At 40.0% G+C, this 24,078-nt stretch overlaps 1 protein-coding gene across 2 annotated transcripts; it reads left to right on the top strand.

Annotated features, from left to right (window-relative positions):
• Window positions 1–449: 449 nt before the first annotated feature.
• Window positions 450–23,774, top strand: unc119a1 (unc-119 lipid binding chaperone a1). 2 transcript variants are annotated; one of them, XM_026192734.1, is made up of 5 exons: window positions 450–849; window positions 19,286–19,399; window positions 19,599–19,692; window positions 22,424–22,596; window positions 22,702–23,774. In XM_026192734.1, the coding sequence occupies exons 1-5, from the start codon at window positions 726–728 to the stop codon at window positions 22,812–22,814; spliced, it is 618 nt and encodes a 205-aa protein (XP_026048519.1). In that variant the 5' UTR covers window positions 450–725; the 3' UTR covers window positions 22,815–23,774. The 2 variants fall into 2 exon arrangements, with proteins under 2 accessions (XP_026048519.1, XP_026048520.1); XM_026192735.1 differs by lacking the exon at window positions 450–849 and adding an exon at window positions 15,750–15,902.
• The last annotated feature ends 304 nt before the right edge of the window (window positions 23,775–24,078 follow it).

The raw sequence follows: 24,078 nt of genomic DNA, 5'->3' as shown, positions 1-24,078 counted from the left end.
CCATATGGTCTAAATAGTTCTGTGACTATACCGTGACATTGTTTGGTTTGCCGGTCGCTCTGCATTTCTATCTTGATGACTCTCTTCAGCTGTGCAGTTCCAAGCCTCAGCACCGATTATATTTCGGAGGCTAAATAACTGCCCTAAAAAACAAAACAAAAACAGACAGCCTTGCGTTGTGTAGCTTGCACATTCGAGCTCCGCCGTGCACTTTAGCACCTCTGTCTCTTTCCACACAGCAGTGCAGTGAACGCACCATCCACAATACGATTTCCAGCGGTTATTCCTGACCCCCACTAACTTCCACGCGGGAGGTGCCAGAGCTCATCTCGGAGGTGCGAAACTGTTATTGAGCAAAAAGCCAACCGCGCACGCACCGGCAGCGCATGACGAGGCGCGCAGACGGACAGCCACGCATCGCCGGTCGCTTTAAAGCCGCAGGATTTGGATTAAATAGCTGCGAGAGAGCCGATGAGGCTTGGAGGAGGAGGGAAGGAGGGAGGGAGCCGAGGGCTGATTTTTATCTTTTACCGGATCGAGAAGGGGAGGAGGCTCGGAGAATGAGTTATTCTTGTAACAGAGTAGAGCCTATTTGCTGTACGGCGTATTAGCCATCGCGTAACTAAAGGCGCAAGTAAATCGGCTCCTGCGGCGACGACGCCGAGAACATCAGAAAGCCTCAGTTCCTGCCAGGTCGCGTTCCGAACAACCCTCTCCTGCCGGACATGAAAGTGCAGCAAGGCTGCAACTCATCAGACATGGGCATCCCGGTTACAACCGAAGAAGAATTGCGCAAACACACCGTAATAACGCCCGAGGATGTGCTCGGGCTACAGAAGATCACCAAGAGTGAGTAACCCGCCGCAACTCGCACGATACGGGGGGATGAGTTCAGCCTTACTGTTAGATGGGATTAGTGCAGACCCATGTGCTCCTTCCTTGTTCGCGGTGTCTTTTTTTGTAAATGTGCTTTCCTTGTTGACAGATACCATGGACAGCGACTCTGACATAACCTCCGAGTGTTATAGCTTAAAAAAAAAAGATTAACCACTTGTAATCAGCGTGCGTTTCAGTCAGTGTGCAGTTGTAGATTAGATGTCTCGTCCAATTGCAGATGTATTTGCCGTGCAAAGTTTGACTGGTACTACTAATGCATCAGTGTGTGTGTGTGTGTGTGTGTGTGTGTGTGTGTGTGTGTGTGTGTGTGTGTGTGTGTGTGTGAATGCTTCCAGTTGTTTTGTTTTGTTTTTGTACCTCTGTGTTTGACTGTGTAGGCACTGAAAGAGACAGCAGGTGAGTGTAGGTGCTTCTAATGTGCGCCTCTCAACTCCCACTGCAGGGGAGGGGGGCCTGAGTGATGCTTACTACTCCCTCACCTCAAGATACCTGTGGCTCTGAGGTAACAGGTGGCCGGAGAGGTGATCCACTGATTATAGCTCCTCTCAGACAGTTGGAACAAAAACAAGACAGTGATACCATTAACTTGTTGTTTGTCATATATAACTGACACTTTCCACATTATGTAATGGAAGCAGGGAGGCCACAGAGGCTCTCCCCAGCACCAGGCCTGCTTTCCCAACACTTTAATAAACTTGTGCTGGAGAAGGGGAACAGTGAAAGCCTCTCTCACGTGTCTTCTTCTCACAAGGATGTTTCACGCAGGTGCTTTTAGTCCATCTATTGCATCTCTGTGGTGATCAAGGATGCACTATTATGAAACTGTACAATTTGTGGAGGTGGCTTGTGTGAAAACTTACAGTATAGTAACACTACTCGAGGCCTGCGACAGTTAGTGTGAGCAAAGAAATGTGATTAGCTGATTTTACTTTAGTTTTTTTGAGCCTCATCTTAACAACTTTAGGAGCAAATGTGACCAAACTGTTACTAATGACTGGAATATCCATATGCAGTATTAAAAGACTGTGTGATGAAGCACTAAATCACACCCCAACTCAATGAGAAAAAAAGATGCTAATCTAAACATTAGAGTTAAGATTTCCCAACTATTATCATGCAACAAGAAGGGATTTCAACAAGTGACTGATCTTTCGACAAAGTGAAAAGGCAAACAAATCCAATTTTTTTGCCTTTATTTTTATTTATTCAGTTCGGTTTAAGTCACGCTCTCATTCTTTTCTCAAACAGTCACATGGATTTTCATCCAGTAACCCCTCAGAAGAGGAGAGGCAGTGCTCGGCCTGCATCAGCCTGATAATTCCTAAATCACTCGTGATGGTGCGGTAATCTCCGCTCTCCACTGACATGTAATCTGGATTATGTCAGAATGGCTGTAACAGCATTCTGCAGTGGAGCCATACACCTCAGGTAATTAATGACCCTGGAGACTAGGAATAAGCTTACAAATGTGCTTGCCACTCATTCATTTATTGAGCTGCACCCTGTTATAGACACGCGGTGTGGCTGTAATCCTCGATGGTGAAAGATGACTTTTTCAACCTGTCGTCAAGCCCTATTTCACACCGAGGTGTCCAAAAGTGGTTCCAAGTCCTCACCATTTAACAAAAAACACACACACACACATATCCCACAGATAAGCACAGTTTCATATAATTTTGGCTATTGTTTTCTGCTGCAAGGGAAAGAAAATCTTTTAGAGAAAAGGCGTCTGCAGAAAATACCGCAGCCTGCTGTGTAAATGACTTCTCCTTTTGTGCTTTTGGGAAGCAAATGCCACCATTTTGGGGCAGCCCATCTCCAGTCTGTCATGGTGGTTCAGTGCTGATAAGCAAGGCACAGCGCCTCATTGTCACACAGGCAGAACGGAGAAGCAATATAATCCAGGCAGATGAGAAACAGTGCTGTGACATGAAAAATGGCACATAATCAGTTCACTGTTTGCATTACAGATGATTTATGATATGGCTGCAGACGGACATACTGTAAGCAGGCTTACTGCTGACACTAAATTAATGTTGCGCTTGCAATTCTGTAACCTCATATCAAGAATTACTGATGGACAAGAGCGGTGTGAAATATGTTATTCTTGGTTATAATCAAACACAGATTTCTGAAAAAACGGGAGACTTAAATTTAAAATATTTGATCCTGTTACAGACATTTCTGGAAACATTCTATGTTTATTTAATTCTCTATTGTAGCCACTTTCCTGTCATCCACCATGTCTAACTATGTCTCCATGTAAGTGCACTTGAGTGCCGCAGAAAGGCAGTCAGGATTTCAGGAAAATTGTGCCTCTTGCTGAAAATGCATTTAAATTTCCAGCTGACAATTTAAAACATACAGTCCACAGTGAGATTACAGCTACCTGAGAGATCCAGATCCCTGAAATACTGCTGTTAGCAGGTGGATTCAGACAGAAATGACCCTTTGTTGGAACGCTATGGGAAGGGTTGTGACTGTGGGTGTGTTTGGTTTATGATATCAGTGTGCAGCAGTGGATGCATTCACTGTTATATTCTGCTGTTGATACAACCAATATACATAGCCAAACTTTCAAACACTGAGGTCATGATCAAAGATGGGCTTACTGGTTTTGTTCTTCAGCCTGTTGTTGCACTGTACCTGATATGGATGAAAGAATGGAGTGCTAATTTATTAGCTAATGCTAGTTAGCGCAGTTAGCTGCAATCATAAACTGACAGCTACAATGCAAAGACACCCATACAGGCTAATTAGTGCTAATTTGAATGAATGAACATAATGATGGATACACTTCATGGATTTGCTTCATGGATTTGCTTGGATGACAGAGCAACCAAACAAATCCAACATAAATGCTCCAAAAGACACAAATACAGTAAAGAGGTTCAGTCTAATGACTGTTCGATGCTAGATGAGGCTGTAGGTGGTCTGGCGAGGAAGGAGCGGCTAGCAGGTCCAGCGGGCATGTGGTGTGGAGGTTTGCCGGACAACTTGGAGGCCAGTCAGTTAAACAGACTAACAGATCTTTATTTGGCTTTAACAGAACAAGACCAGACAAGCCAGGTCTCCACAGCTCTACCCTATTTGTACCTTAATGAGAATAAATACGTATTATTTTCTCTTAGTTTTTAGGTACAACCATAAAGCTGAAAACCAGGCCAAAGAGACTTCAAAGCTATCACCACAGTGATTTTAAATTAGAAACATAAAATGGTAGAAACAAAGGCTTCAAACCTGATTGTCCATCACTGCTTTCATTACCTGTTGAAGATCAGGCTTTGGGTACTGGGCTGGGGTCAGCAAACATTCAGATTTAACATCATCCTGGGTTCTTTACTACACAGCAAAATCTCCAGTGTTAAATTAACACTTTTGACAGTGTTATATGTTTAAAAGTAACCTAGTCAGTTTTGAAGATTAACAATGGCTAACACTGAGCAGTGCTGATTTTCTAACACTGGAATATTTCTAACATTTTGAGTTATTTTCCAGTGTTAGAAAATCAGCACTGCTCAGTGTTAGCCATTGTTAATCTTCAAAACTGACTAGGTTACTTTTAAACATATAACACTGTCAAAAGTGTTAATTTAACACTCAACAGTGTTGTATTTAACACTCAGAGGTGTGGACCCATATAGACACTCTCCAGTGTTAATTTAACACTGGAGATTTTGCTGTGTAGCTTTGCATTAGCATGTTGTCTCTGCAGGTGCTTGTGAAGCAGTATAATGCATTTGTTTCTGTCTTGGATGCAGTTTGCACTTTACCTTCTCTCTCTTGCCCTTCTGGGAACTAAAAATAAAAGTAATGTCTGCTGTAGACTGCGCTGCTATTTTCCTCCTGCTACACATGAACTTTAAAAACTTTATCCAAGCGGCACGCAGATAAATGAAGACCTTTTGTAATGACACAATTGCAGCTAGTGTAATTACTGAATTTAGTACAGTATTGCATTACATTATTGCATTGCTGTAAGCTTTTAGACTTTGTAACCTGTTGGAGTCAGTCTTGAGCAGCACACAGAGGAAGTGAAGATTTAGCCACTTACATGCTGGCTTTATTTTTCAGAGACCAGAGACGGTCCAGTCAGACCCTTCTAACACAAGCTTTTAGAGTCCATGTTGTGTTGGCAGGTTAGCTATCAAAGCCATGACTTCGATCACATTTTATGGTGCTTAAGTTTCTGTTTTGTTTTCATAGAGAAATCATAATGTACCAAAATTCTTCTTAACAACCATGACATCCACAAAACAGCTGAAGCAGACAACCAGATACAGTAACAGCACAACTTTTAGAACTGTTTCTTAAATATGATAAAACAGCGATCATTTAACACAATTTTTGCTGGGTACTTACATTCATCATGTTACCTGGTAATGTGAAACTGTCCAGACTGCTTATGCAATTCAAAAATGCCTCAGCCCAGATCTGAACCCAAGCCCTTTTTGGCTGTGAGGTAACAGTACTAATCACCATGCTGCTCTTAAAACCACAATGTCCATTATGAATAGAATGACCACTAGATTTTACCACTTTTCAAGGTGACAGCTATCTTTAGTTGAGACAAAAGCACACATGCACGCAGTAGAAGTTTAGTTTGTGTTGACTTTTTTGCTTTCGATGTTGTTTCATTCATGTCCTAATTAGCCTGAAAAAGGAGATTGGTCAGTTTAAATCAGTTCGTCTGTGCAGGTTTGAACATGGTAATCGCACTCGGTTGCAGACCAAAACAACCGCACCAAGACCACCTCCTCCAAAGAGTCTCAGTCTCCAGAGCGGTTTGTTTATGGTGTGAACATGATCCCACCCTGATACTACTACTGTGTACTATAGATGAGCACAGGTCCAGAATACAGAACCTTCTTCCTGTATTTACTTTTGTAGTTCCCGCCCCAGACACATCTGGCCAATGAGCGGAATGAACATTCTCACGTGGTTAGTTTGCTACAAGTTTACAAGTAGCTTTGGACCAAAGTAAGCAAACTATAGGTTTGAAAACACCCTTAGAGAGCTTTCATCCAGCTGTACCTGTTGTAATGGTCTCGTGAAGGATGGATGTAAAGTTTGGAACCTGACACTTCCTTTTTTCCAAAATACAGCCAGGTTTAAAAAAAAGTTATCTTCAGTGTAAAAAATGACACCTTCGTGGGAAGAGAGGAGCATGACCACACTAGATGCTTTCTTAGACTGTGGGTCTTTTTACTCAAAGGATCACTTGTGTGTAATTTTGAATTATCCAGATGATTTACTCAAAGCGATCTTGCTCCTTTTACATTAATGGGCAATCAATTATTTGGCCTTAATAAGTCTGGGACACAGAGCAGCGCTTTATCTACATCGGGCGGGATTTCCACTCTGTGATGTGTGCCAGCACAATGGATACAGTTTTAATTAAAATTGATTGGTGCAGCCGGTTCTTAATCTCCCATGCACAGCTGTCGCAAGGTTATTCTTTCGGAGCGATCTGAAGCGCAGAGAGATGGCTTTTGAATCCACATCAGTCACCGGCACGGTCTCGTGAGGTGTCCCTCACATGAGTTTAGGCCTAATTTTTGCTTAAGCAATTGGATTATGGTAAACGTGCACTTGTGAGACGGCCATCACCCTGTATCGGGTCTAACATGGTTACTGATCAATAACCTATGACTCTGTGCTTACTGGCTGGTGCTGGTATTTGTGTTAAGTCATATAATCAATTCTGATTGCTTGTGGATGACAAACCGTGAGAGCTGAAATAGAAAAATTACCACAGGTCAGGGTTTGGTGCTGAATAATTTTAGTTCAGTTGTGTATGCGAAGATGCCACCAGAACCCTCGTAGTGTAATAAACCTTTAGTTTTACTTGAAGATGAATTTAGACTCCCCAGCATAGCTAAGCTAAATGACAATCATCAGTGGAGCATCTGAATAAGTAATTGGAAAATATTCTGCTTATTCAGTAACATTAATATTTTTTCATGCCCCTTACAAATTGCAATCAGCAGTCTAGAAAATTTACTGTGGCTTCAAGAGACTAAACATATGCTTGTAGCCATTCATGCTGGATCTCTGCTCATTTTCTCCTCCTGATAGGAAGAATTTTCTGAAAGAGCTACATCAGATTAAAAATGGGTGATCCTAAACAGGATGTAGTCAACTTTACTCTTTGCTTTTCTGCTGAGCTGGACGTCCTTTACAGATGAAACCTTCTTTCATCTGTTCCCTTTAGGGCTCGCCACAGAGGTGCGTGTCCTCCTTCATCCACAAACTTCTTCTGTGGTCTTCCTTTTTTTCTCCTCCATCTTTAACATTCGTTGTCCAATACTAGTAAAAAAAATGGGCGTTTTCTTCTTTTTACACCATCACTAAAATAGGACACTGCACTACTTTCAACACAATCACATTAATATCAACAACAAGAGCTTTTAACTTTTAAACTGAAGAAGTTACTGTCCTTTTGATACACTCATTTCTAATTTTATCCATCCTGGTTGATCCCAATGAAAATCTTCACATCTTCAGCTCAGCCTCCTGTCTTGTTGTCAGTGCCTCCATCTCCAAACCATACAACAACACACAGCTCAAACCAGATATTCACATACACTTCAGAAAAAAACACAAAAACATTTTTTTCTTTACCATCAACAATCGAATGAGAGTAAACTTTTTTGTTTTAGATCAATAAATATTAACATATTTCCTGTATTTGTGAAACGTCAAAATAAAAAGAGAGAAAATTGTTATGTATTTTTTACTTTCTTTAAAGCCAGAAGTATACATACACTAAGTTTATTGTGTCTTTAAAGAAAATGAAAACTCCAGATGATTCCATTCTGAGCTTGAGAAGTTCCTGATAGGTTAATTGAGTCCATTTGAGTTGGTGGCACATCTGTGGATGCATATAAAGGCATACCCCAATCACAGAGCCTTTCTTTGACATCATGGGAAAACAGGTCCACAAGTGTGGCTCATCTTTAGGTGCAATTTCCAGATGCCTGAAGGTCCAACGTTCATCTGTTAAGATATATAAAAAGCATGGGAACGTACAACCAATCATCTGGAGGGAGACGGATTCTGAGTCCAAGAGAGGAATGTTTCTTTGATGCGAAATGTGCGAATCACCCCCAGGACAACAGCAAAAGACCTTGTGAAGATGCTGGCTGAAACTGATACGTCAGTGTCACTATCCATAACAAAACAAGTCCCGTAATACCAAAAGCTGAACGGTTACTCTGGGAGGATAAAAGCCATTACTTCAAAACCACCATTAAAAAAGCCAGACTACAGTTTGTAACTGCACATGGGGACAAAAATCTTAATTTCTTGAGACATGTCCTCTGGTCTGACGAATCAAAATTGAACTGTTCGGCCGTAATGATGAAAAAGGGGGAAGCTTCGAAGCCTCAAAACACCATCCCAACTGTGAAGTATGGAGGTGGCAGCATCATGTTGTGGGGCTGTTTTGCTGCAGAAGGGACTGGTGCACTTCACAAAATAGAGGGCATCATGAGAAAAGAAAATTATGTGGACATATTAAAGCAACATCTGAAGACATCAGCCAGGAATTTAGAGCTTGGGTCTTCCAAATGGACAATGACCCCAAGCACTACCTCCAAATTAGTTACAAAGTGCCTTAAGGACAACAAAGTCAAGGTATTGGAGTGGCCATCATAAAGCTCAATCCCATTGAAAATTTGTGGGTGGCACTGAAAAGGCGAGTGCGAGCAAGAAGGCCTACAAACCTGTACCAGTTACACCAGTTCTGTCAAGAGGAGTGGGACGAGATTCCAGCAAGCTATTGTAGAAAGCTTGTGGAAGGATACCAAAAACGTTTGACCAAGTGAAACAGTTTCAGGGCAAACCAAACACAAAGGAAGTATATGTATACTTCTGACTTTGATGAAAGTAATAAAAAAAATACATAACAATTTTCTCTTTCTTCATTCAGACATTTCATAAATACAACAAATACGTTAATATTTATTGATCTAAAACAAGACCCGATTTCATCTTTGAGGGTAAAGAAAATGTTTTTGTGTTTTTTTAAGTGTATGTAAATATCTGGTTTCATTTGCAGCAGGCCTCACTACCATCTTGTAAATCTTCTTCAACTAAAGGAAAAATAAAAGTATTTACATTAAAGTAGTGTTAAATTTACACGCTGTGTATATTGGGAGAAACTAGAGCCCCACAGTGTTGACTTATGCAGGCTATTTGTTAGATGTTTGCTGTGCTGAACTTCACTTTTTACCTATTATAACGAAAGAATTTCCCAGCTTTGAGATAAAAAATAAATAAATAAATTTTTTCTAATGTTATCTTAACGGAGGGACACGGCTTGTTACATATAAATTAACCTACAGTAACATTGCTAACAGGTTTAAATAGTTAAAATCTTTCACCACATGTAATTACTCTGCAGTAGACTAGTTATAGTGATTATTTGGTACTCTGACGTTGCATTTCTCTTTCAGTGTTACCAAGATTTTGTTGCATTCATGAAATTCGAGACCTAAAATAACTAAAAGCGTTTAGTTTGCTTATGTTTTATTATCAACAAAACAGAACAATTTTAAAGAAAAACAAACCGTATAGACCCACTTTAAAACAGAGTTGAGCCATTATGAGTTCTTCCCATGCTTGTGCTAAGGAATTAAATTATAAGTAATGATAATAAGTTTGAGAAACAGATAAAAGTATTTGCTGAAATATAGGAAAATAGTAAAAGACACATTTCAAATTAATTCTGACAGAAGTCCAGCCACAGGTAAAGTATACCAGCAGCATCGGAGATTAAAGCAAACAAATCTGACCATCACTGTTAAGTTTCTTATGACACTTTTATTTTCAGTTCATAGCTAAGGACACTAAAACAGGACGTGTATAGATGTGCATCCATGCTAGCCACTGATACGGAGGTCTAGAGAATTTAAGAGGATCATTTTCTTAATCTAGTTTTCTTATCAGAGCCAAAGGGGGCCACTGGAGACAGGTGGAAGGGCCACATATGGATCCAAAGCCACAGGTTGGAGGCCCATACTATAAGAGTTCAAATATTCATATCAGTGTGCTGCTGAATCTGCTGCTTTAAGCAGTCTCTATCTATTTGCAAGGTGCAGTTTTACAAGTTACAATAAAAACATCAGTAGTTTTTTTAAATATGTTTTTATATTTTGAGCTGTTTTGTTCTGCAGTTTAATTTGAGCTATTTTATGCACTTTTTAAAATGGATGATGTCCATGAAGAGAGGTGGAGTGTGTGTGTTTACTACCAGGCAGAGGTTATATCATACTCCATACTGAAGTGGTTCCACCTGAAGAACAGATGACCTACATTCAGTATACATGTGTGCACTACCCTACAAATCAAACCTGCTGATCTTTGAGGATCTTTGCCTGCTATCAGCTGAAACACTCAGTTTATTTAAATGCAGGTTGAAGACTCACCTATTCTTAGCTGCATTTGAATAAAGCATCAAATCCACACTTTTAAGCTTAAATTTCAAAACTTACATTTTAACTACAGATTTTATCTACTGTTTTTTTAAATCAATTTTAAATCATGCTTTTTATTTGTTTTTGATTTTTTAATGTCTCTGTAAAGCACTTTGAATCACCTTGTTGTTGAATTGTGCTATATAAATAAACTTGCCTTGCTAGCAAAAAAGAGAAATAATATGTTTAATTTCAGCATTTGCAGTTTTTGTAGGGATTTTACTTTTTTATTCTCTGAAGGCTAGTTTAGGCATAAAAGCTACTCTCAGCTGTTCTGTTACCACAAGGGGTCGTTCCATTGGGTAGCACCGCATGTTTGCTCTGCATTGGCAGAGTTTTATGCCAGATTCCCTTCCTGAGGCAACCCCAGAAGGGATTTGTGCCTCCAGCTGGAACCAAACCAGCATGCTTGCAATTGCCAAGCAAATTTTTAACCACTGCACCATAGCTAGGCATAAAGGGTGGAAAAGGAAAACAGCTGGCAGAGGTAACAACAATCACTCCTTGTAGTAAGCTAGGTGAATGCTATCATCTGTTTTCACTCCAACATCTTAAAAAGAAAACAAAGGGAAAAAAATTCTCAAATTTTCATTGCCTTGTGTGCTTTTATGTGTGTGTGTGTGTGTGTGTGTGTGTGTGTGTGTGTGTGTGTGTGTGTGTGTGTGTGTGTGTGTGTGTGTGCGTACATAAAGTGCAATCAACATACATAAAGTGCCATTTTTCAATATGCCAAAAACTGGAATGCTAATATATTTGTGGGGGCAAAATGCCCGTCCCCACGAGTTTAAAGGTATTTTTGAGACTCAAAATGTGGGTTTTGTGTCAGGGTTACAACTAGTTTATGGTTAGGTTAGAGTTAGGCATTCATTTCTGATGGTTAGGGCAAGTGGCTAGGGAAGGCATTATGTCAATTGTTTGTCCTCACTAAGATATGAAAACAAATGTCCACAAGATTATTTGTTATATCCACCCCTGAGAAGCTACAGACGACTCTGCTATTTTTATCCAAATCCGCCACGTGAACCAAAGTCAAGTGATTAGTGCACAAGCAAAAATTATGCAGGTAATTAAAGAACTTGCGTAACAAAATTGACATAAATATTTGATTAGTAACTAATGTGATTACTTAATTTAGGAACCATAGTGCATTGCAGACGAATGTAAAGAATTACCACCAGCACTGATCATAAGATACAGGAAGCCCCGGATCTTTTCCCCCCTCTTTTTTCTGGTTGGAGAAAAATAAGAGGAGAAAAATCTCATCTGCATTCAGCTGCTCAGAATGCAACCTCTCCATGAACCTCACCATTTGTCAGTTTGCCTGCAGGTTCTGTTAACTGAGAGACATGAAACAACCCGCCGCACTCAGGTGCACCATACATCATTACGTGAACTCCAACGTGTAATGCTAATGCCACAAGCAGCCAAAGGCTATGGATTTAAGGTGAAAACATGCAAACATGTTTTGCATTTTCCTTACTTGTGTTCTTAGATTTATTCAAAACAAGGTCTTAAAACTAATCAAAGGCCACGCAGTCAAAGAATGAGCCATGTGGAGTCAATCCCTGTGGCTGAAAGTCTGTAACTCCGGGCTAATCTCAGGGATTAGGGAGCTATAAGTGGCACCCGTCAGACAGGCTCTGGGAGTCTGAACGCAGGAGCACAGCATGACTCTTGACTTGGTGCTAATTTTACTCTCTGTAGAGGTGCTGCTGCCTCTTTTCAGGACTCTGTTGACAACTGAAAATTCATGTATTTAACAAAAGCCTGATGTTAGTCTAATAGCATGAGTCTGATTGTTATCCAAGAAATTAGATGTGTCGAGGTTAGAGTAAGATCCAAAAGGCAAAGGCAGAATTAAAGGCAGCCTACCTGAGCTGGAAGATAATGACATGTTTCAGCAAAATGACAAGTACAGTAAGATCTCATGTCACAAGTGGAGTCACTGTTTTCACTGCCACAGGATGTCTAATTTCTCCTGCACTTCAGGCACATCCTGCACAAACCTCCATAGGAGGAGGCCTCAGGCATACCTCCATTGGATCCCAGACGTGGTGCATTTCGTTTGCATACGACTGATGTCAAATCCGAGATGCTTTCCTTTGATTTGCTGCTGCACCTTGTTGTTGTGGAGCAGGCAGGTGGAACAGGAGAAGGAAAAAGACTGGCTAATCGAGCTAGTGCTCTATCACAAGGAGCGTTGCTAGGTGACAGTGTTGAAGGAAGTGAAGTGCAGCACTTTGTGTGTGTGTGTGTGTGTGTGTGTGTGTGTGTGTGTGTGTGTGTGTGTGTGTGTGTGTGTGTGTGTGTGTGTGTGTGTGTGTGTGTGCAAAAAGGAAAGAAGAGCAAACTGACGAATAGAACCATCATTTTAACCACATTTTTATGGATGTCCTGTCTTTACAATGATGGACGGTTATTTTCTTGTACTTTTTTCCTTGTTAGTGAGATGCTGTGTACAGGTTTCCTTTTTACAGCACCAGTGAAGCTACGCGTTCAACAAGTTTTACTCTCTGGACAAAACTTACTGTGTGTAAAGCCTAAAATGTTCTATTTTAAGCTTATTCTTATTCCCCAGGTGTTAAATAATGCTGTTTTCTGAAAGTCACTTAGAGGTACATACAGTGCCCTTTAGCACTGTGTATTTGTGATGCGCTGATTGAAACAATAGTTAGACGACGGTCACTTCCCAATCCTCACATATGGATGCTTGCTCTAGACCTCTGTGTCACATTGACACAGAGCATAATTTTTTAAATGTGCAGGGGTAATCTTCATGGCTGGAATATGTTAAGATGCTGGCTTCAGCAGTAGTATTTTTCTTCCCATTAATCAGCAGTTACGTAACTTACAACAGACTCCTGAAACACCCCTCACAGGACACCTTAAAGAAAGCAGTCCAATGCCTTTAGACTGGTTGGGTAAACTCCCACACACCCTTAAATATCTTCCAAAGATACAACTGGTGGAGTAGCCCCCGAGCAGGATGAAAACCATCTAGAGCAGAGTTAACTCCTAACTTAATTGCTTTCACAGACGATATATAAATAATTCCAAATGTGCTATAGTAGGTAGATTTGCCCCAGCTACATGTTTTCAGAAACCAGTCTGAGACCTATTTGTTTATACTGTACTTCTCTGTCTTTTTTTCTTTCTTTTTCTTTCTTTCTTTTTTGGTGTTCTAAATATGTTTCACAAACTGAAAATGACATTTTTCCTTCAGTTTGTGTGTTTTTCCCCTCACACCAAATTTTGTGTTCTCTAAACACCGAGCATGTGAAAGGGGTATATTTTATGACTACTACAAATCTCTGAAAGGCAGTCACCCATCATCAGTCAAGCTGCTCCATGTGCAGAGGCTGTGAAATCAAAGTGTGTTTTGTAGTGTGTAGTCTGGGCTTCATGCGACCGCAGGAGCACACAGAAGTGTGCAAATTCTTGCACTGCACTGGATGAAAGTGATTTCATTGGCTTTGCTATCAGATGAAACGCTCCATCTGTCTTTTTCATCAGGTTTGGCAAGAAGCCGTCTCTGATTCACCAAGTACATCTATCAGTCATCTGTCCACAAAGACAGCAAGTTTAGTAGCTGTTACAGAAAATAGACTTAGAGCACTCGTCAGACAGATTGTGAGAAAAGGAAGGGCTATTTCACCAAAAATGATGAGTTCAGTTTTCCTTGAGGTTGTAACATAAAAGATTCTTACTGGACAGAGGGAAAGAGCACTGACTTTGAGTTTTCAGTCAATGTTCGTTCGATCAAAACAGCCAAAGGCGTTCTAGCAATGTTATAATATACTGTGAGTAAACTGTGGGAATAGTTCTGACCTAATCTTTGATTTTGTATGTACAGTACTGTGCAAACGTTTTGAACCACCCGTCATTTCTTATATATTTTGCTTCCGAGGAGCGAGATATAGTTCTCCAGGTTTTCTGAAGTCCTTTCAGCGTTTCTTTGGACATTGGCTGCTTTTTCACATAATTTCAGTCCAGTCCTTGTACCTGACCATTTTCAGAAGAATGTCTTATGAAAAGTTTTGGTTCAAATCAAGGAAGGAGAGAGGCCATCTGTAAAACACGGTAAAGGCTGTTATGGTTTGGAGCTGCATTTCAGCCAGTGGTGTTAGAGATCTTGTAAATATCGATGTGACTATAAAAGCAGAAAAGTATCATCAAATTTTGATCCACGGTCCAGTATCATTTGGAAATCATCTGATGGCCAATAGCTTAATTATTCAGCATCACAAACATCCTAAACACACTGCCAGTGCAGTAAAAGCATACCTGTCAGAATAACACATAGATGAACACTATCAGTCATGGATTGGCCTCCCCAGAGCCCAGACCTGAACATTATTGAAGTAGTATGAGATCATCTTGACAAAGAACAGAACAAAAGGCAGACAACATCCAGAGAAGAGCTTTGAATATCCTTTAGGAAGCCTGGAGAACTATTCCTTAAAGAAATTACAAGAAAGTTTAACAGGAGAGTTCAGACTGTGCTAAAGAATAAAGGCGGCCTTACCAAATACTGACATTCAGGCCTATTAGCATGGTAACTATCTGTGCCTTATATGCAGTATTTCCATATATGTATGCTGATGTTTCAATAAGTCATTACACCTATTTCCTGTTTTCATAGCAGAATATAAAGAAATCAAAGGTAGCTCAAGACTTTTGAATAGTGCAGTACGCATGCGAGAGTTTCCTTTTTAAGTTGATGGTTTAACCGTGGGAGCAGGGTAACACACCGATGGACTTCAGTGTAACATACCCAATACATCCTTCACTTTGAAAATAATGTCAAAGCTGCAATTACAGTAGCTATTTTAAGCTTTGGATCCTGAGTGTAAACACTTTCCTCTCTGACTCTGCTGCATCCCTGAAACAGTCATTTAGCTCAGGACCCTGACATGCTGTCATATTAAACATGAGCTGTGAATGGTTTGGGGGAGGTGAGAGAGGTTGTAGATACTTATGTTATTAGTGTGAGTAACCCAAACAAGCATCTAATCTCTGCAGCATGAAGAGCGTAGTTTTGCACTGTGTTAGATAACAGTATTTGATTCAGCTTTCAGCCAAGACGACGATTTCAGTTCTTGGGTTTATTTCAAAACGACTCCATGCTAATCGCGTCTAGGCCACATAGCATGCAGGCACTCTTTAAATCCTATGTGAAAGTTGCATTTGCAGCAGTAACATTAGGCTTATAGTAATGTTCCCAGTGCATATAAGCCCCTCACATTAAAAAACCACAGCACTAGAGGGCGCTGCAAATAAACACACGCTATCTATACTCTCACTGTTTCAGAAAGTAACCGAAAAAAAAATTTTTTTAAAGGCAAAAATCTCTTGATCACGCCGTTATTCACTATGAAAATGGAAAGTCACTCCAGTTTCAGAAAACACAAGCAATATAAAAATGCTGCAAAAACACACAAAAGAACAACAGACATAGAAAAAAAAACCTCATAGAAAGGGGAAGCATTACCATGACGGACCAGCTGCGGAAGTGACAAGCTAACGGTAACTGTTTTAGTGACTAAACCAGGGGGTTGCGTTCATTCAGCCATTCTGTTCATGGTTTAGTGTCAAAGTATCCACATTAATCTATTAATAGCAAATTCATTTTTTTAATGATCAAATATCCCAAATTGAATTACACTTAATGTTTAATGTGGTAACTGAATCCCCCTGGACTGTAGCTAACTCCGCATGACATTCCAGAAAGCTTGCACAGATTCCCAACCGAAAAACAAATGATGATTTACAGAATACACAACTGGGTTCCCAGCATCAAGTTTTTACAGCTGTCTTCTTCTTCTAAGTTTTTTTTTCTTTTCTTTTTTTACAGTGCAGTTCACGTCTGAAGCTGGTCCGTCACATAATTGTCTCCCAAAAACACTTCCGTTTTGTTTTGTCTGCTTTTTGTGGTGTTGCAGTTTGTTTGACTTCACAGGGCCACCGTAGAAAGATGACACGATCTCATTCACCTAAATATCAAAGCTCATAAAGTTTTTAACTCTATGCAAATTGTGAGTTAAAATACATGTCAGATGTTAGCATTGGTTGGAGTGTGAAAGAAACTCTAAAGAACCAAAGAGACTGTCCTTAGAAAAAATAATAAGGTCTGTTAAGTAATGGGTCTCACTTCACCACCTGTGTAAATCTCCATTAAAACCGTGCAAAATAAGGGATTTTCTTTAACTCCGGCATAACAGCATTCAGATTTCTTCTTTTTTAAGATTATTATTACTTTATCAATAAATTGATTGATTGATTATGATTATTATTGGTGTTCAGTAAATTTCACATTAAGTGTTGTGTGTTAACCTTTATGAAGAAGTCTATAAATACCTCAGAGCAGGTGGCTAAAGCCTGTGTGGCCCATCTGCTCCTTAACCCTCAGAAGGAAGGAGTCAAAGATGTAACTGTGCAGGTGTGTGTGTGTGTGTGTGTGTGTGTGTGTGTGTGTGTGTGTGTGTGTGTGTGTGTGTGTGTGTGTGTGTGTGTGTGTGTGTACAAATACATAGATCCGTTCAAGTCAGGTGATAACGCATTTAGTGTAACTTATGTTTGTCTTTCTTAATGTATCATATGAAAGGCTCAGAGAGAAAGACCCTTCAACACTTACGCAACGTAAACAGCTAATAATACTTGCCCTTACCATACCCTAATGAGATACAGTGTGTGCATTTGTGTCTGCGCTTCTCAAACAGTCAGTCCATGTGATGGTAAAACACAATAAGCCTCTTAGATCTAATCCTGCCCCGTTGGGAAGGCAGTGTCTCACACATGCCACGCACACATACGTGCACACATACGTGCACACATAGCGCCAACGTGGCCAAATCTGACAGTTCTTTGGTTTAATGCCATCAAAATCCTGAAAGAGAAAAGTGATAAAAAAAAAACATTTATTGTTATTGTCGGAAAGCAACCTGTTTGGTCAACAATATTACAGGACAGTAAAAAAGTCATCATCATCATCATCATCATCTTTATTCATTAAGCATTCTAAAACAACCACAGGTGATGCAAAGTGCTGAACATTGGAACAAAATAATAAAATTATATAATACATTAATAAAAAAACAAATGAAAGCAAAAAGCAAAGTAATTAATGAATTAGTTAGTAGCTAATTTAATTACAAGAAAAGCTAAGTCTCGCTGAGGCTGAAAATCAAAGGATAAAATTGGGGTTAAGACGTGTTTTAAAAGTGGACAAAAATTCTTTATCGTAATTTAGATTTTCAGCACATGAGAGCAGCAAATGAGAGGTAACAGCATCCGAAATTATATGAGAATGAGAATGTTTGCTTTGACCCAATACAATGTTTCTTTAAAAAAAATAACAATAAAATAAAAATCAACAACACACAACAAAAAGGAGAAACTGAAGACATGTTAATGTAATGTGGCATATAAAGGCACAGGAAGAGAGGAGAATTGCTTTTTGCACCATGGGAGGTCTCCCACCAGCCTGAATTTACAGCAGGAAAAACCAAGTTGTGGTCCAGAGCCATCCATAAGCTTCAAAAACAGCCACAACGAGGCAAGATTTACAGTGCTGCTTTGGTGTCCGGTTGTAGATCCTAAGCAGGTATGCAACTGATGCAGTTCTCCAAACAATAACATGTAGCTTTGTTGTTGATGATGCCCTGCATAGGTCAAATACAGAATAGTTGAAAAGTGCAGTCCAGAGCAGGAAAGTGGAAGGCAGATGTGTTCCCCATGAAAGAGAAAACCTTTGGTTGGCTCTAAAAGGCCCCTGAAAAGTCTAGAGAGGAACAACTAGAGAGAGAAAGCGAGATCATATTTCTCATATATGCGCTTCTCTTTATTATTTCCCAGTGTAATCCAGAATTGAATCCTTCTCTTCACATACAAAGGCTTGAATGATTAGGCGACATTGTCTGTGCTGCTCATAGGGGACTGTCAGATTGTTTGGGGCTTTCAAGGTATAAAACCTGAAGCAACTGTTATTGTTAGCTGCCAATATGAAAACTAAATACAACTGAAATTAATTAAATTGAACTGAATTGGGTGACTGTGGGAAATTATTTTTGTTTGTAACACCGCTCCCAGGTGATTGTAGGATCCTTATCTTACAACACAAAGCACCTTTGCTTCTCTATATAAATGCATGTAGAAGTTGATCTGCAAAGCTGTCTGTAGGCTCTGCATAGAACCAGAGCAAAACTATGTTTAAGCCATTAAACTTCAACTTTAGTTAAAAGTTAAATAAAGAAAAGCTATTTCTAAACAACCCTAACATACAACTCATGCATACAATAATAGGATCACCATATTGTTTTCTGTATTGTTTTGTAAGATTTCTTTATCTGAAGGTAAGTATATGCATACTCAAACCAATCACAAAAACAATTCAATCACTCGCCAGAAATGAGACTACATAACTGCCGCTGTCAAACCTGACTCTGGGCGTATCTTCCGGTGCACATAAGTACAAACATATGAGAGATTAGTGAGTTGCTTTGAAAGTTAGAAACTTTGAGTAACGTGTTTAGCTTCTGCTTTGTGTGTCTATCCTTTTGAGCGACTCAGACAATTCCCTGAGCTCAGCGTGACCTGAACGTCTGTCTTGGCTTTCACTGAAGTAGCTGAAGTAGGGAGTTTTGTATTGTGACTTCTCTCGGCGCAGAGGAAGATAAAAACGTGCAAAAATGGCTTTCCTGGCACCGCTGTGATGTTACACCGGTGACTATTCTTCAGCGCAGAGCTGGCTTTTATGAATGTGAGACCGGTTCGGGCCTGCCTGTAACAACAGATATGACTGTTTCTTGGAGTGTAACAGAAGTCTGTGGTTAACTGACAGTTGGTTTTGTATCATGTACAAAACAACAGAAGAACCTAAGACACATTTTTTTCTTTTTTTCTGTCTTCAGATTACCTCTGCTCTCCAGAAGAAAACGTCCACATGATCGACTTCACCAGATTTAAGATCCGTGACATGGAAACGGGGACTGTCCTCTTTGAGATCACCAAACCTCCGACACCAGGTGAGCTCCAACGTGCAGAAACTAGATAACACATTATATGGCAGGTCCAAAAACCTTCCAGTATGTCAGATGGTTTATTGGTTCATCAGTTTAATAGGAAAAACCTGCACGCATATGTGCATAGCTCAAATAAGCCGAGCAAGGGCTGGAACTCAAAAAGCTGACTGCTTTTTGTTGTTTTTATTCATCTTGTCTTCAGCTGGTGGTAAAAAGCAGTGTGACCCCAATGCCGGCCGTTTTGTCCGATACCAGTTCACCCCGGCTTTCCTACAGCTGCGGCAGGTTGGAGCCACGTAAGTCCCCATGTGGTGTAATATCCGGTCAACCCTGCTGCTCCGACTGAGGGAACGTACCGGAAGTAGGATATGTGTAGGCTCTGGTGTCACAGGCAGCAGGCTGACAGCGATGAGTGTGAACAGAGTGGCCCAGCCCATCTGCTGAGTCGGGCACCAAGTAGCCAAAACTGCTCATCATGAGACTGAGTGCAGATTTCAAACCAACACATCAACTGACTAATCTAAACTGGGATTAGCCCTAAATTTGTATCATTATTATTGGTAGTAGTATTATCATCATCATTATTATTATTATTTGGATTATGTGTGTGTTAACCTGTAGAGTAAATGGTTTTAGTGCATTTGACAGCTGGATGGATGGACCCAAAATGTAGGCCTGAGAAAATGGAAAGTAAACTCAAAATCAGCTTTAATGCTGTGTTTTTACTAAAATACAAAATAATGCAGGTCAAGAACAAACTTGCCAAAACTACAACTCTTCTAAGAAAACACGCAAGGAGGAAAGACTGAGACAATAGATATACACCGGAGAGGAAACAGGTGGGAGGACAGCTGAAACCAATCAGAGATGGCGCGACAGGGGAAGTAGAATTAAATGCAAAGCACTAGTGACAGGAGACTATCAAAATAAGACAAGAAATAACTAACACTGAGACCAAGACTCAAATATACAATTATATAGTTAGGGCTGGATCCCTTTGTTAGTGTGCAATATGCTTAGGCTGCTGGGGACTTAGGACCATGATGCACTGGGTTTTTCTTCTTCATTCACCTTTTTTCACTCCGCATTTAATCATTAGTTATTCATCTCTGTGTTTCCTACAATGTGCCTTTTGTCCTGTCTTCTCCCCCTCGTCCTCAATTGGTCGCAGCAGATGGCTTCCCTTCCCTGAGCCTGAAGTTTCTTCCTGTTAAAAGGGAGTTTTTCCTTCCCACTTTCGCCAAGTACTTGCTCATGGAGGTAGTCTTTTTGTAGGTATATATAAAGCACCTTGAGGTGGCTGCTGTTGTAATTGCTGTTCTATATAAATGAAATTGAATTGAAAAGAGGTCAAAACATAAGATGGAAGGAACAGAATTTGGAATACAAAAGGGAATTTAAAAACCTATCGTCAGCTAAAACAAGCAGGGAACTAAAGGCACAGATAAGAAATCATAAACACAAGGAAAGTAAAACTAACAACATAAACAGAGAGCTCCTATCTGAAAACCAAAAGGAAGTCATAAACCCACAAAACACAGACCAAACCTAAAGGTCTTTGCAACAAAGGGTCAGAACTAAAGTCGTGAAAACAACAACCAAGATTGAAAAAAAGGTCCCATAAACACTAAGAAATACAGCAAGCTAAATATCAATATTATAGAGTATAGAAACATAAAACAAGATAAGAATACAAAATTATAGAAAACCCAAAACTCCCCAAAACTCAAAACCCCTGACAGTCTTCATTTTTTAATTTTATAACTTCGATTTATCCTTTTTATCATTTCTAATCACATTTAATTCACCAAACTATGTTTTTTTTAAGCCTCCTTTATGGGTGTGCTCCAGAGCAAGCTAAACAAAACCAGGCCTTCTTTGCATTACCGGGCTTAACAAAATGTGAAACCTCAGTCAGAGATAACAGGTATCACGACTATGATTATCGACTCTCTTATTTAACTCAGACTTTCTGCTTCAGGCTCACATAAAAGTTTGACGTGTTGTTTCGCTCTTCTTCCAAGCAAAAAGGGGATCGATGGCACATGGTCTGCTCCAATCAGAGACATTATCAGAGGAACAGGTGATGGAGATGTAAGCAGAATGTAAAAATATAACAGTAAAGAATAATTAAGACAAGAGAGCAGTGCAGTGTGTTGTAAGTAAAGTGATTTGCTCGTCACAACCGCATAAAAATAATAAAGCTAATGTGTTTATTTTTTCACTGCTATTTATTTCTAATGTGAAAGCTACTTGTTAGAGCTCTGAAGCAACCAATGCAATTAAACACTAAAGGCTACTCAGCGTGTTCAGATCTGACACTCTCCCATAACCTAATAAAGGAGACTTGCATCCTTTCTGCTTCCATAGGAATTAAGAGGCTTTAGTAGCAGCCAGGTGCTGCTTATCGGATGTCTGTGAACTTCAGGCCCTCAGACTGTGCTGCATTAAAAACAGACATGATTCTGTCAGGAATCAGGAACTCTTCCAGAAATCGTTTTCTTTGATCACAGTTTGTTGTGAATTCCACAAATCAGTCAAAAAAGACATATCCATCCATAATCTAGAAACACCACCATATTCTTCTCCTAAAAGTCCAGCAGCTGCTCTCCTCAGTTCCTACATTTTACAAACCGTTATAAGAAGAGGTGATCTTACACGGTGGTGAACACAAACCCTGTCCCAAATTTTTCCAGAGGTGCTGCTGCCATCAAATTCAAAACAAGCTTTTTCTTAAGATGTTACATTTTCTCAGGTTAAGTACTTGATATGTTTTCTGTGTTCTGCTGTGAGTAAAATATGGAATTTCTGAGATTTGCAAATAATTGCATTCAGTTTTATTCACGTTTTAAGCAGCCACCCTTTTGGAATTGGGTTTGCAGATAATCTAGATTGATTGTTACTAGGCTTTTCCCTTGTTGCGTTCTTACAACTGTTATCATAAGTGTCAAAAGCAGCGACAGCAGTTTGTATTTCCATTCCCTTACTCGTTGGTGGGTGTATTTTGTCCACTTTGTGTCTCTGCAGAGTGGAGTTCACGGTTGGTGACACCCCCATCAACAACTTCCGTATGATTGAGAGACACTACTTCCGCGATCAGCTGCTAAAGAGTTTTGATTTCGAGTTTGGCTTCTGCATGCCCAGCAGCAAGAACACGTGCGAGCACATTTATGAGTTCCCCACGCTGTCCGAGGAAATGAGTGAGTGTCACACACTCCGACGCACTCGAGACAAATACCCCCGCCCCATGTTTAGATGGATTTGATGTTTTAGAACGCTGTGTGCTGTCTCTCTCCCTCTCTCAGTGCGTGAGATGATCCTGCACCCTTACGAGACACAGTCTGACAGCTTCTACTTTGTGGACAACAAGCTGGTGATGCACAACAAGGCAGATTATTCCTACAGCGGAGGGCCGTAGGAAAGCCTCCATCCTGCAACCCTCCACCATTTCTCTCTTTCTCCTTCCCTGTTTTAGACATTTTCGATAATCCAGCTATCACTTCAGGACCAGAAACAGATGAACTGATGGACAAATCACTGGCATTAAATACTCATGTCTCCTTCCCTGTTAAGCTCCATGCATTTCCATTCAGGTACTGAGCTGCCCGGCCAATCAGATTTCTCCCTTTGCCTCTTTTTTTTTTTTTTTTTTGCAGAAACACTGAATTCTGCAAGTTTTATCCTCAGTTTGCATCAGCGTGCGTGAGTGAGTGTGTGGGCAGCAAACACATGCGGTGTCTGTACATAGTGTTGCTTTCTGTCTGTATATGTGGGTTCCAGTTTCTCATCAGGAAAACTTTTTTATTTTATTTTGTGTGTTTTGGAAGAGAAACCGAAGTCAAACAGACAAGGCGGAAACACAGAATGAGACAAAGGAGGAAATGAAATTGCCCTAAAAGCAGTAAGAATAAAAAAAATCAGATGTATATTTACAGTATATAGTTTGTATAGGAGTCTCACTGTATTTGTACTGCAGAGGTTCAGCAAAGTCTTTGTAGTGGCACACACATCTGAATGATTCGGTCCTCCTCCTGTGATCTGCCATCGTTCAGTTGAATGACGGCACTGTGTACTCTGTCTTTGTGAATGTGTCACTTGTTGTCATATATTTTCATGTCCGTAGTACTACTACTACTGTAGTGCGTGAGGAGTATTTTTTAAATAAATAGCCATTTTGGAAAAAGTGTCAGAGAGTTACACTAGCCCAAAGTCAGATACCAATTTTGATATCCAGTACGATCTCTGTAGTACTGAGCACTGTGTATACTTTAATTACAATAAATGTTTTAAGCAAAAAAATAAATAAAAGTATGTAAAAAAGTTTTGACAACCAAAATTCCATAACTGCAATAAATGTGGGATTTTTGTGGGACCTTGATATTTGCTGGTTTTTTTTCATTAACAGTGAGGTTCACTCCAAATACACCCACTAAAAAAGAAAAAAGACCTAAAGTTGAGGTACAGACGATACTATTGACTGAACTTGATTACCTTTAAATGGACTGCAGTGGTTTATAAATTCCCTAGACTGCAGACTTTCCATTTAACATCCTCTACACTTTAAGATCCGCAGGTCGTTTGTGTGCTTTTACTTGGAATTCTTCTTCCTTTGACTTATTTGATGTAGAAAACAGTCAAATGCACACAGAAAGTAAAGCATGTCCAAAGATTATTCCTAACAC

This window comes from Astatotilapia calliptera, chromosome 14 (genome assembly GCF_900246225.1).
Source record: "Astatotilapia calliptera chromosome 14, fAstCal1.2, whole genome shotgun sequence".
In the NCBI taxonomy this organism is placed as follows: domain Eukaryota; kingdom Metazoa; phylum Chordata; class Actinopteri; order Cichliformes; family Cichlidae; genus Astatotilapia; species Astatotilapia calliptera.
The sequence above is the reverse complement of the archived record's forward strand: the minus strand, read 5'-3'. Positions and strand labels throughout refer to the sequence as shown.